The sequence below is a fragment of the Mastigoproctus giganteus genome, chromosome 9 (genome assembly GCF_048544385.1).
Source record: "Mastigoproctus giganteus isolate SK-2022 chromosome 9, ASM4854438v1, whole genome shotgun sequence".
In the NCBI taxonomy this organism is placed as follows: Eukaryota; Metazoa; Arthropoda; class Arachnida; order Uropygi; family Thelyphonidae; genus Mastigoproctus; species Mastigoproctus giganteus.
The window spans coordinates 202,698,415-202,716,287 of NC_143583.1; the positions used below are offsets into that span (position 1 = coordinate 202,698,415).

Consider the following 17,873-nt stretch of genomic DNA (forward strand, 5'->3'; position numbering starts at 1 on the left):
AGAAAAACAGAAAGGAGTTCTTTACATACTTGAACTCGAGAAGGAAAGGGATGAATCAGATTGGTCCACTGGATATTGATGGTTCAACAGTTGAGGATCCTGCTCAGGTGGTTAACAATCTAAACGAGTATTTTGCATCTACATTCACGCATGAGGAGTTATTCAGGAAGGAGAATGATGTAGGTAAAGTAAACATTGGCAGTGAGCTGGATGATTTTGTAATAACTGAGAGGAAAGTGGAGGAGAGATTGTTGAGGATAAACATAAAAAAGGCACCTGGGATGGATGGGATCTATCCAGTTATATTAAAGGAGGCAGCAAAGGAAGTATGCAAACCCCTAGCCATAATTATGAGAGCTTCTTTGGACTCAGGGGAGGTACCCATAGACTGGAGATGTGCAAATGTAACCCCAATTCACAAAGGAGGATCAAAGGCTGACACAAGTAATTATAGACCTGTTAGTTTAACTTCTGTTCCAGGTAAATTAATGGAGGCACTGGTTAAAGAGGCGCTGCAGGATCATCTAGACAAGAATTCAGTTATAGCTCAGACGCAGCATGGTTTTGTTAAGGGCAGGTCTTGCCTGACCAATTTGATTGGATACTATGATGTAGTCACAAAAGAACTGGATGCAGGGAATAACTTTGATATTATATATTTGGATCTTAGAAAGGCTTTTGATACTGTTGCACATGGAAGACTGCTGCACAAATTGGAGCAGTGTGGCATTGGAGGCAAATTGCTGCTATGGATAAGGGGATGGTTGAGTGGCAGAAGACAGAGAGTGGTAATCAATGGACACTGCTCAACATGGACTAATGTTATTAGTGGAGTTCCTCAAGGTTCAGTGTTGGGTCCATTGTTGTTTTCGGTGTTTATGAATGATATTGATGATGGGATATCAAGTTTAATGTCTAAGTTTGCAGATGATACAAAGGTTGGCAGGGTCGTTAAGGACACTACTGACGCTATGCTGCTGCAACAGGATCTGGAAAGGTTGAACAGATGGGCTGAGAGGTGGCAAATGAAGTTTAACATTGACAAATGTAAAGTACTATATATGGGTAACAGTAACCCCAGAGCAATGTATCAACTCTGCGGTACTACACTGACAGTGGTGGAGAATGAAAAGGACCTGGGGGTAATTGTGCAGCAGATATGAAGTTCTCTGAGCAGTGCAGACGAGCTGCAAGAGTAGCTCATGGTGTCTTGTCAATGATATACAGGAATTTTTCTAGCAGGGATAAGGAGGTGATTATTCCCTTGTATAAGGCAATGGTTAGGCCACATCTTGAGTACTGTATACAGGTCTGGAGGCCTCATTTCAAGAAGGATGTAGAGCTGCTGGAACGGGTACAGAGAAGGGCAACAAGATTAGTAAATGGAACAAAGGGTTGCTCTTACGAAGAAAGGCTTAAGTTTTGCAAATTACAGAGTCTGGAGACTAGGCACCGGCGAGGTGATCTGATAGAGGTGTATAAGGCTTTGAATGGTTTGAGCATGCTCAATGCCAATGGGATTCTTCATCTTTCTCAGAATAATCACCTCAGAGGGCATAAATTCAAATTGAGGAAGGACGGATGTCGGATAGATGTGCGGAAATTTGCCTTTGGCCAGCAGGTGGTTGGTTGGTGGAACCGACTTCTATCACTTGTTGTTGAAGTTGATAGCCTAAACAAATTTAAAGCTCAACTGGACAGGTATTTCGAACGAACGGAGGGGTGAAATGGGAGAGGGTTTTTTTTTTTTTTTTTTTTTTTGGCTGATGCTGAATAAGCTTGCTTTCTTGCATCATATGCCTCTACTAATGCTAATGCTAACTCCTTTCTCAATTTTAAATTTCCTACTGTCTTTGTCTAGTCTAATAAAGCAGGTAGCACTCTCATATATTTTCTTCAAAATCAGAATATATGGGGTATCTATGCCTTGTCTTTTCAGTGCCTGAAACATTGCCTTATGCTGTATGGAGTCAAATGCCTTTTCATAATCCACAAATGCCAGGCATAATGGTGTTTTATATTCATTTGCTTTCTCCATTAGCTGTGATATTACGTGAAGGTGATCCATAGTTGAGAATCCTGTCCTAAAGCCAGCTTGCTCTTTTGGTTGATTCTTATCAAGCATTCTTTCTAATCTGTTAGTAATGACCCTTGTGAACAACTTGTAGATGTGGGATAACAAGCTAATTGGTCTATAATTTCCAATTTCTGATTTATCTCCTTTCTTATGCAGCAAAATTATGATTGCATTATTCCACTGCTTAGGTGTCACACCTTTTCTAATGCACCTTTTCTAATTCTGAGTTAGTGTTTCTCAAACCTTTTCAGTCTGCAGACCACGTATTGTACCCAATTCAGCTGGTAACTTGAATGTTGGACCAGCCCATAATCAACACATTGAGAATCACTGATCTAAATATTTATATAATCACTAATCTTAGATACTGTCAACCCCTGACCCTCATGATCGGTAAGGGATACCTGTATAATTTTTGTAAATGTTGTTTTAATTATGTGTATATAAAATGGACATTATTTGTTTAGATTGCTGTGGTAGCAGTAATGTGCAAGCCTCATCGTTGTCCTCATATCAATATGACTGGAAATGTCTGCGTGTGAGTAGTATTGCTTATTTTTCATTGTCTCAGAGGAAAATTTCTGGGTATTATTCATTTATTTAATTGTTTTAAGCTTTTTATATGATAATGGTCAAGTTTGGCTTACACCTCTGATAACCTTATCAGTTGCGAACAGTTGGCAGCCTCAAATATAATATAGTACAATTTTAATTTGTAAAATTAGTGTTGCTACAATGATATTTTCTTGTTAATCAGAGCTGGCATGAAAATTCACAAGGCCAAAATAAAAAGTAATAATTTAAGTATTTATTAAATTGCCATTTAATAATGATATACAAGTATGTATGTTTCTTGTACAATCATTTTAGCATGAGGCCAGTGGTAAAGGCCCCATCTGTCACATTTTTCCACCAACCCTGTATAGCTTAAAAAAAAAAAAAAAAACACATACCCCGTACACACGAAAGATGTTTTTTGTGGAAACACGTTTGACGAATATCAGAACCATTTTAAAATCGAACAGCTAGAACAGAAATCATGAATGTAACCTTTTTTATGTTCTCCCTACTACTTACTCTACCGAATCAATGTTAATGACACTAGCATCATACTTCAGTCTGAAATAATTAGCATGAACGATGTAATGTTTTATGCACATGCCTGCTACTTACTCTACCGAATCAACGTTTGGGAGAGATTAGCGAAGTCCAGGCCAATAGCCAAATTACCCATTTCATTGTAGCCATTTGTTGAATAGTATGATCGCAACAATCCAAGTATTTGTATTGTTGCAATCTGCATTTTTGTTACATTCCATTGTTAGGTGCCGCCATAGATGTTTCACATCAATAATTTTCTCAGTAGTGAAAGGGACTGAATGCCACACTGCTACAGCCTTTGTGTTCAACAATGCTGAAGTCAAATGCAGAATGTCGAGAGTATCGAGCAAGCCAACCTAACAAAATAAAGATGGAGGTAGCAATGAGTGTGCGAGAATGACAGAAAATCAAGCGCTGCATTTAGCAGTGCCTTCAAACTAGCAATGCTGCTCCATCTAACAATGATGTACCTGAACTGAGTACAGGTAACACTCATATAACACGGTAGTTTGGTTCCTATAAAATCTTGTGTAATATGAAACCATGTTATACGGGACTAAGAACGAGTACAAAAAGCGGGGTTATGTTCCAAAAGCTAACACCATTTTTTTTATAACTATCAGAAACTTAATTTTTATAGTAGTAATAACTTGATATTTTAACTTTATTTTTATAATAGTAGTAACTTAAATAGTAATAACTGAACAAACTTCTTATTTTACAAACAGTGATACTTATGTCAGATAATGTACATTCATTTAATTTTCTCTTCCTCTTCATGGAGCAATATGGCCTTAGTTGCTAATGCTCCTAAAAACCAAACAACAACAAACAAACAAACAAACAACTTCCTCTTCATTGCTACTAACCACAATCTCTTCTGCAGCATCTAAATTTTATGAACCTTCTGCTCTCGTTAAAAGTCACGAACTGCACTCTTCGAAGTCACAATTATTTTTTATGGTCTCAAACAAGCACAAGTTCAATAGCACAGAACCTAACCCAGGGATCTCCCAACAAAATAGCATGGACCCCTGCTTTAAATGATACGTGAAAATTGGAAGAATATTTTCCAGTTAACAAAATGCCGACCGGGCTAGCCGAGTGGGTAAAGTACCTGCCCGGCAACCCAAAGGTCGCGGGTTCGATTCCCGCCTCGGGCTTGGATCAAAGTACTGCAAAAACCTTGGGAGGTGCAATATGGCCACAGAAGCCGATGCGCCAACAACTTCCAAAATAAAAAAAAATAAAAAAAAAAAAAGTTAACAAAATAAAAATAAATTTTCACTTACATACATAGCTTAATTAATACGTACTGTAATATGCACATATTAATTGATATTTCTGTTCACTGACTTTTTTTTTTTTGTTGTTGTAAAATTAAAACAGTAAAAATGATAAGCAATTAATAACAAAGAACACGGCATGCACAAGTGGCAACAAGCACGTACGGAGTAATGAATTTTTAAAAAATTTTTTGTTTTTTATATGATTGAATATTTCATGGAAGGGGAAACACATTTCACCATAATAACATGAAAATCCACAGAATTTCAGCTATCAGTACTATCACAAATGCAAGAAGATCGAGTTTACTACCCGTTTATAATGGATTACACTAACAGAAAAGACCAATAAACTGGAAGTTGCAAATTGTTTTTATTGTTTTAGGGTAGTGACCTCCAGAAATGTGCTTTAGAGAAATATCATGAAGGTGATAACTAGCAAGTCAACAGCAGAAATTCACAAAAAAGAATGGAAACGTTGAAAATTGCATATAACACAATAGCAGAATTTTCCCAGTCAAAAGCTCAAAAATACCACGTTATGCGAGATTTCCAGCAATTCTCAAACTGTGTTGTACAAGGATTGCTGTAATTTATCAAGCGTGTTAGAGTGAAACCGTGTTGTAGAAGTACTGTGTTATATGTGGGTTGCCTGTATTAATTATGTACAGCGGAACATTTCTCCAATTGTGGACCAAATGAGTTTAAGTGATCAGGCTCCTTTTCCTTACACCAGCTACTGTTTACATAAGAACACACATCAGTATTTATGAACAATGATTTCTGTTCTGTATGCTACATTTGTGATCATCTATGGTTTGAAAATGACAAAGAAACCAGCTGCTAAAGATGAGCCATTGATACGCACTTCATTTCCCAATGTTGACGTCGATGGGATCCTTGTGTGTAATAGCTGCAGAGGATCACTTAAGGAACAACACCATTCCAGTGCTAAGTCAAACAGCTTTGTCTACCCAGAAATTCCATCACATTTACACAAGTTGGATTTAGTGACAGAGAGGCTTATTTCTCCTCACTTACTGTTCATGCAAATAAGGGGCCTGAGACATGCATACAGACAATACAGTATTCTGGCCCAAGTGATCAATGTGCCTGTTTTGGTCAACATAATGGTCCATCACTTGCCAAAGGAGATTGACAATGATCATTGTATAAACGTGCATATAAAACGCAAGAAAATGCACAAGTCCAACTATTTAATCAGGTTAGTAAGAAAGCAAGTGGTTAAAGCTTCAATATTTGGTCAGCATGCTTCTCTACTGATGTATCAAATCATGATAGATCAGCCATTCTTTGATGACAGTCACATGATAATTAATTTGGCTAAAGACAACATAAGCGAAGCGGTTCCGATTGAGGAAAATCTCATCACTCAACGACAAACGTGGAGCCATGATAAATATCTTAGAATCGCCTCAGGAGAAACTAACGTCCTGCAGAGCTTACTGTTTGATGAGCACGCAGAGGAAGTCTCCTTCCCCAGCATTTATCTTGGACAATTCGGAACGTTCAGAGAGAATTTAAGTGTGTTCATGATGGCAATGAGCGAGCTCAGACAATCTGACTGATGAGGTGTTACTCCATATCATCTCCTTTACAAAGAAATGAGATAATCAGATTGAGAACGAGACTCTTTGACAGTGGCTTTCAAATACATAGGTAAAGATACAAAACTGACCCGCAAGCAAGTTCAATCCAAAGAATACATTAACAGCTGTATCGAAAACAATTTGGCCTTCCTAAGGACAATTCCAAACTCGACCTACTACTGGGCTCAACCTAAGCACGATGTATTCACTATGATTAGACACCTCGGTAAACCTACAATGTTCTTGACTCTGAGTGCTAATGAAATCGGTTGGCCACACTTGCTTCAGCTATTGTATAAGTTACAGAATAAGAGGCGCAGTATTAGTGAGGATGCAAGCGACATGGATTTTATGCAGAAGGTGATGTTAGTGAATGAAGATGCTGTTTTTTTTTTTTTTTTTGGTAGTTGTTGGCGCATCAGCTTCTGTGGTCATAATGCACCTCCCAAGGTTTTTGCAGTACTTCGATCCAAGCCTGAGGTGGGATTCGAACCCGCGACCTTTGGGTTGCCAGGCAGGCACTTTACCCACCCGGCTAGCCCGGTCGGCATGAAGATGCTGTAACTTGTTCGATATACTTCAAGAAGATTGTGGATGTAATTATGAACATATTGCAGTCAAAATATTATAGCCCATTTGGTCAATTTTATGTGGTAAACTTTTTCAAGCGCATAGAATTTCAACATTGTTAGTAGTCTACACGCGCACATTTTGGTGGATAAATAACACTCCCAAGGATCCTTTTGGCGAGAACAAAGAAGATGCCATCGCAGTGATCGACAAGTTAGTGTCTGTCTCCACTAGTGAGGCTTGAGGCTTTGGGGAGTATCAAGCTTCAAATTCACATGTTACAAGAAAATAATGCTGGATAAACAACAGCTCTGTCGGTTTGAAGCACCATTCATGCTTTGTTGCATGAGTGGTGCTTCAAATCGACAAAATCGTCACCCAGTTTGCTGAGCAAATCGACAAACCAGAAATGATGTCATTACCATGCAAAATCGTGATTTCCGGTTTGTTGAATTGATCAACAAACCAGAAATTGTCATTTCCATCACTGACACTTCTTTCGTCCCCTTGGAATTCACTATTCTGTCATGATTTTGTGACACATCATTTCTGTGGTGCAGAATCGTGACAAATTGGTTTTACTTCAATCTGAGATTTAGTAGGTGCCACCAAAGATGTTTTCACATCAGAAATGCTTTCCTAACCCCCCCACCCATATGCTTATATGGTTATTTGTAACCTATAGTACTGTGTGGGTGGGGGGGGGGTTGAGGGTCCAGAAGATATTTCTTTACATAGACTTTAATTTCTGTAGTTATAATTTTAAGAAAACACATATGAGAGAAAGATGTTCCCAAGAAACAGAAGTAGAAGAAATAAATAGGGACAGAAAGAGGAATGGTTAGTTCATTGAGTTTGAAGTTGACTAGTCGATACAATTGTTTGGACTGATTTGGAAGAAAGAGTTGGGAATACAAATTCTAATTCAGAAACATCTGTAGAAAAGGCATGCAGCATAAACTGAACATAGGTGAACAACTGAACATTAATTATCCTGAATGCATTCTTTTAGATGAATATAGGAGTTTAAAAGAAGTTTGTGTGGTGTGGTGGGATTCAATTCCAAGATCTGTGAACTGCATTCCATGGCAGAGGTTGTTTAGAAAAGTAGCACCCGAGGAAATGTGATTGTCTAGAAATATGAGTACACTGTTAAGGTTGATTATCTGAAATTTCAATCAGTGAAAAAGATACAAATAATGAAATAATTCCAGATTGATATTAGTTTTACTTCCACTTATTTAGCTTGCTAACTCCCCATGTGACTGCATATGTTCAGGATGTTCTGTCAGTTTTATGTGTATATAGATATGTTATTTATCAGCCCCTATAATGGAAAGAAATGAAGAGGCTGTATACTAGAAGATCTCAAAGAAAGTGGTTAGTGAAGCCAAAAAAAAAAAAAGAAACATGCTTCTTATCTAGGAAAAGAAAAACATTATATAGCAATTTAGATAGCATTTTACATCAGTTTGGTGCAGGCCAATTCATTGGCACATGACAATTTGGTGAAAGATTATTTGGGAGGATATTTTCTTGAAAATATCCTCCCTCTAGAAAAGGTGTCAAGGTGTTTTTGTGTTAATTGCTGCCCCCCTGTATACCACTGTAGTATCTGAAAAGGCAAAAGGCTGAGGCTGGCAAGTATTATGTTATTTTTTTGGTTTTTAGGAACATTAGCAACTAAGGCCATATGGCTCCGGAGATATGCGGTGGTCATTCCCTGACCTTTCCGCATCCTCTGTATTTCATGGGCACTGGCTTGAACCCCGGTCTAATCAAGAAGCGTGTGCTATGCACTGCTGCTCCTGCCCACCTGGCTACGGAGGCACCCCACTGGCAAGTGTATGTATGTGGGTGTGTTATGTTGAGTGCCAGCACCTGGTGACTTCACAGCCACAGGGACTACTTTTTGAATGAAACTCCTACTGGGGCTATCAAGCAAGCCTGGGAGTCCCAAGGTCTAGAAAAGAAAATTAAAATAGATATTTAAAAAATATTCCTTCTGGCTTCTCAACTTTCCACCAATCCACTCTACTAGAATAGTGTAGGCTTTGATAGCTTAAAGCAAAAAAAACCCCACTCATAATCTTTATTTTCCTTTCTCCTGGTTTCTGTGTCAAAAAGTTCCTTCTGGAATCCCAATTCTCAACCAATCCATGAAGCTAGAATAGCATAGATTTCAACTGAGTACATATATTTAAAAAAAAATAATAATAATAATTTTATAAATAATCTTATTTGAGTTAAGTTGTTACTATGTGGAGGAACAGCCATGCTGAATGTAATAGGCACATGGGCTTGCTAGCAAACCTGCATATGAGTAGTTTCAAATTGAATACTTTTACACAAATAAATAGTGTACAAGTTAGTGCAACTGCATCATATTAGTACCCAGCCAATTCTAGATTAGCAAATTATTTGCAAAAGCGGCATCGTTTAAGTCATATCTCATATTGTGACTACCTTCACGACGAGTTGCATGGCATTGCACTACTTCGAATAAGTAGCGCTTCATCTAAGGGAGAAGACTGTTATTTATTCTCAGTGGATACTACCACCCAGACGGCACCATTTCAGGGCTATTTGGCCCTTATTCGGGGGGGGGGGGGGGTGTAGGTACCCAAATGATGTAATGGTAAAACAGTTATGAAGTATAACTCCACAATATGAGAGATGCCTGATGGTGTATAAGATGAATTAAGAATATAATGCATTAAGGGCTTATGCCTCAGGCTGCGAGAGTATTAGACCATGTCGCAGCCTGTGGGGTATTGAGGCGCCTTCGTAGTCAGGTGGGCAAGAGCAGCAGTGCATAGCACACGCTTCTTGATTTGACCGGGGTTCGAGCCCGTGAGCCACCAAATACGAAGAATGCGGAAAGGTCAGGGAATGACCACCGCATATCCCCGGAGCAATATGGCCTTAGTTGCTAATGCTCCTAAAAAAAGTTTAGAATAGCGTACGGGGTATTGATATTGATGATGGTATGTCAGGCTTAATGTCCAAGTTTGCAGACAAGAAGAAGGTTGGCAGGGTTGTTAATGACACTGATGACAGTACGCTGCTGCAACAGGATCTAGAAAAGTTGAGCAGATGGGCTGAGAGCTGGCAACTGAAGTTTAACATTGAAAAATGTAAAGTACTGCATATGGAAAGCAGTAACCCCAGAGTAATGTATCAACTGTGTGGTACTACACTGACAGTGGTAGAGAATAGAAAAGGACCTGGGGGTAATTGTGCAGGCAGATGTGAAGTTTTCTGAGCAGTGCAGACTGTCTGCAAGAGTAGCTCATGGTGTCTTGTCAGTGATATACAGGAATTTTCCTAGCAGGAATAAGGAGGTGATTATCCCCTTGCATAAAGCAATGGTAATGCCACACCTTGAGTACTGCATACAGATCTAAAGGTCTAATTTTAGGAAGGATGTAGAGCTGCTGGTGCAAGTGCAGAGAAGCGCAACAAGATTAGTGAATGGAACAAAGGGTTGCTCTTACGAAGAAAGGCTTAAGTTTTGCAAATTACGGTGTCTGGAGACTAGGCACCTGCAAAGTGAGTTGATTGAGGTGTATAAATCCTTGAATGGTTTGAGCATGCTCAATGCTGATGGGATTCTTCCTCTTGCTCAGAATAATCGCCTGAGAGGGCATAAATTCAAATTGAGGAAAGACGGTTGTAGCATAGATGTGTGGAAGTTTGCCTTTAGCCAGCGTGTGGTTGATTGCTGGAACAAACTTCCATCTGTCATTGTAGAAGTTGATAGCTTAAATAGATTCAAGGCAGAACTAGATAAACATTTGGTGCAAGTGGATGGATGAAATTAGAAGGTTTTTTTTTTTGGCTGATGATGTGCCTTTGCTAATGCTAAGTTGATATAAGTTAATATAAACATTAGCATATATTTTTAATAAGGTTTTAATCAATTATTTTAGTTTTTGCTATCTGTAGGGCTCGCAGTTATTTTTGCCAGTCTGCCATTAATTTCATATAACTTAATTTCAGACAACTTATTATAATTTAACTTATATTAACTTTTATCAACTTAATTTCAACTTAACTTATTATAATATCATACTATTTATTAAATTAACTTATATCAACTTAAATTCAACTTAACTTAAACCTACGATTCTTACTATATTTAGTATATCATAAAAATGGTTAATCTGGCATATGACTAGCAGAAACAGATAGTTTTGGTTGTTATGATGGCATTGATGCCATCATAACAACCTATGAAGATATGCCTTTCAATGTAAGCCTTATTGAATAATAACTGATAAAATTTTGTATTTTCGGTATTTTTGGGTGTTTTAGATTGTGAATTTTATATTTGTATTTTGTAAATATATAATTATTATGATTATTACTAACTTTGCTTTATATAGAGGCTGATAGGGTCCTTTGTATGTTGCAGATATTCACTGCCAATTCTGTTTTTAATTTGTTATGATTGGTACCATTGTATACTATAACTATTGAATTAAATATTGATTTGTATATTCTCAAGCAAATGTAATGTTAAATCATTTCTAATGGCATTAATTTGTTCTGACTAGTAATTTTATCTGTTTTAAATAAATAAATATAGTTTTAAATTAATATATATATATATATATATATATATATATATATATATATATATACACACACACACATAACACATATTTTAATTGGCAGCTATTGTCCTGGGGGCCCAGATTCTGATTTTGAATATTCTACCCAATCTTATACTGGATATGAGGTAAGCAATATTTTAATCTGTCCACTGATCTGAGGTAAATAATTTCAACAAATTATCATACTAGTGCATATTTGTTCTAACTGGCTTTGATGGATTTAACAATGTATTTATGTGTTTAACTTGTCTTGCATGTTATGATTACATGTTTTCTTGCTAAGAAAACATGTAATCATACTCCCCACATTACAGATAAGTTGTGATTTACATAAGAAATATATAATTATTATGATTATTACTATAAAAGGAAGTAGTTTTATTTATTTTTTATTACAGAATGAGCATTTCTTGCTTAACAACTACATATTGGGCACAATGCAACCCACTGGTGAGTTGCATTGAGTCTAGTTGCCCTGCTGCTGGAGCAACCTACCAGTGGGCAGGTTGCTCCAGCTGCAGGACAACTAGTCTCAATAATAAATATACTTCCAGTTTAATAGAAATTCATGTGAATGACCGAAATATTTCCCTTCTGCATTTCATATGTCAATTATATTTGATAATAATATAAGAAAAAACTTAGCTTTCTTTCTGACAGTTGATATCTTATTACTGAAAATTGTTATTACACTTCCAGGCTTGTAGTTTACATATGAATATGATCTAAAAATGCAGTTAATATCCTCCACTAATTACACTGTAGTCAACAAAATGAAACCTCCCCATCACTGATGCAAACACACTTTTCTAAAAGACCAGTTTTGTTCACCGATTTCAAATATGTGGTTTTTTTTTAGTATGTGCAATTTTTGTAATACAACTGCTAATAATATCCAGAACACGTTAATTAAGACAGTTTCATTACAAAATATGTGAGAGTGATTACAATTACACTTGTATTGCTTTTGCAGTTTAACCCAATGTATTTTGTCCAGAATGTTGCATCCCAATATTCCGAAGTAGTCTGCCAATGTATGTTCGTTCCAGAAACCTTGTTGGTGATTTTCCATTTACTGTCATTATGAAAAATGACAGTAAATGGAAAATGATTTCCATAATGTTTTGATGGAATCATTTTCTCTGCTCATTACTCATATGCATGCCAAGGTTTTAGGAAAGAAGTCTGAATGTGAATACAAGAAATAATTTGTGACCTATGATACTCCATTCCTTTATATGCATTGATCAGTTTCTGACCTCCATCTTTGCATGTGGTTACCCAAAAAGTTTCCACAAAGGCCATTTGAAAGCATGCCGTGCTTTTAGTTTTAATACAGTAAGGTATTTTTCAGAGCTTTCATCCTACAGATGTTCTATGATTTGAGGACCCACAAAGATTTTCTTCCACTTTCACAGCATTGACCTCTGAAAATTTCTCACTTAAGTAATGAAATGCCTTTGAATTCACTTACCCATTGCTTTCACAAACCTCTTCATTATTTCAAATTTATAATGTGGAGAGGTAGAAGGAGGATCTTCATTGGATCCACTAATGGAAATACTGCACACTGCTCATTTGACTTATGTGTGCTTCTTAGAGGCCAGTCATGCCTGGTGTTAATGGTCTGTGGTAGAATGCCTGTCCCATAGGCATAGGAAACAAAATTTTGTGAATCCACCTTTCATGCCCATTAGCATGCCAATGACTTTAAAGTTATTACAGATATTCCATTGATGAGATACTGTATTGATTTGCTTTGAGTGATGTCTTTGTGTTATAGTATGTCATCTTTTAGATAAACAGAGTGGACACATGTTTATATTATGTAAGCAACTCCTGAACGTTAGTTCAACTTCACCTTGGTGCTCTGTGCTGTGATGATACAGAACTCTGGAAAAATGGACAGAAATGAGCATAGTTCTATGTTTGTGCAGTGCATTTTTTAGTTGTTTCAGTCACTTTAGGAAGCAGTGTTTACAAAGATGCTCACTTCACACGAGGAAGTGGGCCACCTTGTGGTGTTCGCAATTCACACGCTATCCTTAATAGACTAATTCCACATCCATAGACAAAAGTGCAGGACCTATGAGTACCAGCAAAAAAAAAAAAAAACTAAATAAAAAAACAACATACATGTGCAGTCACACACTGAATTGGCTTTGCATTAGCCATTCCTACCTAATACCTCACAAGGTCACTATTTTCCTGTACTACAGCCTGTACATGTCTTGGTGCGGACTACACAAGGTGTCCTCCTGTGATAGTGCTAGCCATGTGCCTACTAATTCCTGCACATTGGTGATGGTCAAGGCATCGAATATCATTTTCCAGTAGGTCCCAAACATGTTCAATTGAGTTGAAATGGGTGAGTTTGATGGCCATGGGAGGACAGATAAATCATTGTCATGTTCCTGAAACCAGTTGGTAACCTGTCAGGCCTTATGGCATGGTGCATTGTCTTGTTGATAGATACTGGAGTTGTCTGGATATTGTCATTGTCAAGGAGCATACTTGGTCAGCAACAATAGGAAGGTGGGCATTCCCATCAAGCTGTTGATTAATGGTGATCAGAGGACTCAGGACATGCAACAAAAATAGTTCCCAAATCATAATACCACTTTCTCCAGCCTGCTGAACACCAGCAGTGCATCCAGGTGCCATGGTCTCATGTTGCATTCTCCAAATGTGGATAAGCCCATCAGCATGATAGAATTGACACAGAATCCCTCAGATTAGGCGACAGATTTTCACATCAGTGGTCCAGTGTTGGTGTCGATGTGCCTGATCTAAGTGCAGTTTCTTGTCTGCACGAGTACTTGTGAGGACCCTCAACCCATATAGGAGCTTATGTATGGCTCAGTCGTGGGGAGGACATTGGTCTTGTCTCGCAGTGAGTATGGGTCCCTATGAGGGCCCTCAACTCATATAAGAACTAGTCTGGCTCATAGTCATGGGGAAGACATTGGCCTTGCCATTCCTATGTTGTACTGGGTGGTTTTGTGGACCATTTTGCTATGTTATGGGACAAGCCACACACCACTCACTATGGGCATTGATCACACGTGGCTGTCTCTCGTGTGACCTTTGCCTGGTTGTTCAACCTCTGTTGAGCCAGTCATGGTAGACTCTTGACACCTTGGAACAGGAGCACTAAGTTCGAGGTTGGAAAGAACTTGCTGCTGACCCATTCTTCCTCGCAGATGCTCAAAAATGATCATCATCATCTGTGCAGACTACATCTTAAATTAGCCATTTCTGACTTTGAGCCTTCACCAGTATCACAGATCAGTCTATTCCTATGGAAGCAGGTGTTGCTGATGTAAAGCAAAATTAATATTATACAGTCATCCCTTGATTCGTGCAATTTCGCTATTGTGCAGTCAGGTGTTTACTACCAAAATTTTAGATTGTGCGGCAAGTTTCTCTACCTGCGTGATTTTTGTTTATGAAGCTCAAAAATAGGAATGAAGAGCAGAGTTTGATAATTTATTTATGTTTTTTACATGATTGAAGATTTCATTGAAGAAGAAACACATTTCACCATAATAATATAAAATCCCACAGAATTCCAGCTGTCGGTATTATTGCAAATGCAATAAGATCGGGTTTACTACCCATTTATAATTAGATTGCACTAACAGAAAGGCCCGATAAACCAGAAAGTGCAAATTGTTTTTATTGTTTTATGGTCGTGACCTCCAGAAGTATGCTCTAGAAAAATATCACAGAGGTATTCAAAACTGATTCTTATAACTAAACATGGCAATAAACTGTGGTGTATTTGTCCGTTTATTTTTGAAACAACTTCTTAATTTGAGAACCCCCTTCATCAGTTATCCTACATTAGCTTCCTACATTAGATTCTGTTCTACATTATCCTACATTAGATTCTGTTCAGACAGAATCTTTTTCTGGTTTGCACAACGTAAAGTGTTTTAATCGGTAAGCATTGCTTTTGCTGATTTAATATTTCTTGTCTATATAAAGTGTGTTTAATTAGTGCCTAAAATGAAGAAAGCTGCAAAAAAATTTTTTAAATTTAGAGGAAAAATTGAAAATTGTTAAGGAGTTAGAAAATGGTGAAAAGGTTGTGACATTGACTGAGAAATACAGCATAAATGAATCTAGCATTTAACGAATTAGGGAAAATGCTGCGAAAATTAAAAGTTCAGTTATCTGTTCCACATCATTGACTGCAAAAAGCACTACAAAAGTGAGAAATCCGTTAATAGAGAAAAGTGAAAAATTACTTTTTTTCTGGATAGAAGATCTTAATCAAAAGAGAATGCCTCTTAGTTCAGATATTATTCGTGCCAAAGCTCTGCAAATTTTAATCACTTACAAGAAGAAGCCAGTCCATCCAATGCAGACGTCTTTCAGGCCATTAATTAAGATTAATGGGCGAAGCAGCCAGTGCAGATACGGAAGCTGCTTCTTTCTATCTGAAAACTTTAAAGGATGTTATTGTGGCTGAAAGCTATCTAGCAGGTCAAATGTTTAATGCTAATGAGACTGGCTTATTTTGGAAGCGTATGCCAAGCCGAACATTCATTTCAAAAGAAGAGAAAACCATCGTAGGTTTTAAAGCTGCAAAAGATAGGTTAACACTTTTGCTATGTGGCAATGCAGAGGGTGACTTGAAGTGTAAACTGCTTCTAATTTACACATCAGAAAATCCTCATGCTTTTAAAGGAATATCAAAAAACTCCTTACCGGTTCATTGGAAATTGAACAAAAAAGCCTGGATGACAGATAAAATCTTCGAGGATTGGTTTTTAAATTGCTTTTGTGTTGAAACAAAAAGATATTGCCTGAAGAAGAACATAGCATTGAAAATCTTGCTCATTCTTGACAATGCGCCCAGTCATCCTGCACATTTGTCTGATCTGCACCCAAATGTGAAAGTTACCTTTCTTCCAGCGAATACAAGTTTGTTAATTCAGCCGATGGACCAAGGTATATAGCATCCTTTAAACTTTATTACCTAAGAAAATCTTTTTTATAATTGGTAGAAGCTACTAATGGAATAGGCAGTCTTTCAATTCAAGATTATTGGTGGAATTATAACATTCTTGTTGCTGTAAAAAATGTTGAATTTGCGTGGGGTGAAGTTAAGAACTCAACAATGAAGGCAGTGTGGAAAGAGCTGTGGCCACAAAGTTACACTAAAGAAGCCACGGTCAAAATGCCAGAGATAGTTGAGATTGTGAGAATTGGCAAAATGATTAGTGGAGAGTGATTTGAAGAACTGGAACTAGCAGATATCCTTGAATCTCATAGAGAACAATTATCAGTGGACGATATTTTTTCGCAATGTGAAGAAGAAGATGCATACAAAAATTTGATTTCGAAGAGACTAGCTGAGTTTTTAAGACTTGCAAATCAGCTTAGCCAAGAAGGTCTGGATATGGATCCTAATTTGGAGAGGAGATTAAATTTTCACGTAACTTTATCATTAGCTTTAGTTTCTTATGAAGAAATTTATAGAGAAAAACAGTATGCTTCTAAGCAGACAATTTTAACTAATTTTTTCAAACAGTGCGGGATACTGTTATAAATTTATCACAGCAAAACAGTGACAAAGAAGCAATGAATTTAGATTAAAAATCTAGAGGTGTTAGCAAGATTAATTTTATGGACATGTTTCTCATTTTTTTCTTACCGAATGAAGACAATTTTTTCAATTTAATTTTTTTGCACATTTTTTTTTGTGTACAGGTACAGAACCCACATTATGTCATATAAACTACGTTTTGCATTGTGTGGATTTGGACTGCATGGGGTTTTCCCGGAACATAACCCCTGCGCATATAAAGTGGTGACTGTATACGTATATAAAATAAACGGGAGTAAAAATCCCACTGCTGAAGAATTCGGCCCACACACACACACACACACACACACACACACACACACACACACACACAGAAACTTACCCTTACACAGCGTAGGACAACAGAAGTAAAAAATGAAGAGGTAAGAGTATAAAGAGAGATAGAACAGTAGACAAAAACAGCCAATAACAAAATGTAATCCCACATCAGACAAATGTGTGGTGCCAGCAATCTCAAACGTAAGGTGCTAGCCTTAGAGGACAACAGAGTCCATGAGTAAGTATGGACCAATCAACATCAGGTAGGCCTTAAAGGTTAAGAAGGATGTAAATTATAGTCAGTTTTAATGATTGTAGACTCAGAAAGGAAGTGGACTGATTAAGAGAAAAGTTAAATTATGTGACAATAAATCTTGAGAAAGATGGTTCCACTGATTGTCATGATCTTTCAGATGTCTTTTTGGCAAAATTTTGAAGCGCTAAAAAGATGTTTTTGTTTGCTACAGGATTTGGTTCAAATCACTGTGAACTGAGATTTCTTGATAGAGGTCATCGTAGAGCAGACAGTAGAAAAGTATGTTGCCAATCCTTAGTTTCACCACAAATACAAGTGTCAGTATCAAATAAGTTGAAATGGGAAAGTTTAGCATTAAGTGATCCATAACCATAAATATTAAATGACATGTACAACTCTGGATAAAATCACGACTGAACTGATTTAGTTGAAGTAAGTGAAATGTTTGGAATCAATTTTTTTATAATGGATCCTTTTGT

The 17,873-nt window shown here is 37.2% G+C and overlaps 1 protein-coding gene across 3 annotated transcripts in view; it reads left to right on the plus strand.

The window, feature by feature from the left end:
- Positions 1-17,873, plus strand: part of Elp3 (elongator complex protein 3) — a 184,985-nt gene that overhangs the window by 46,007 nt on the left and 121,105 nt on the right. For all 3 annotated transcript variants that reach the window (XR_016547428.1, XR_016547427.1, XM_090381923.1), the window contains exons 5-6: positions 2,545-2,615; positions 11,325-11,388. Coding sequence is in view for 1 of the 3 variants with exons in the window: in XM_090381923.1 (XP_090238049.1) it covers positions 2,545-2,615; positions 11,325-11,388 (135 nt within the window). In the remaining 2 variants the exon portion in view is untranslated. The remainder of the gene's footprint in view (positions 1-2,544; positions 2,616-11,324; positions 11,389-17,873) is intronic.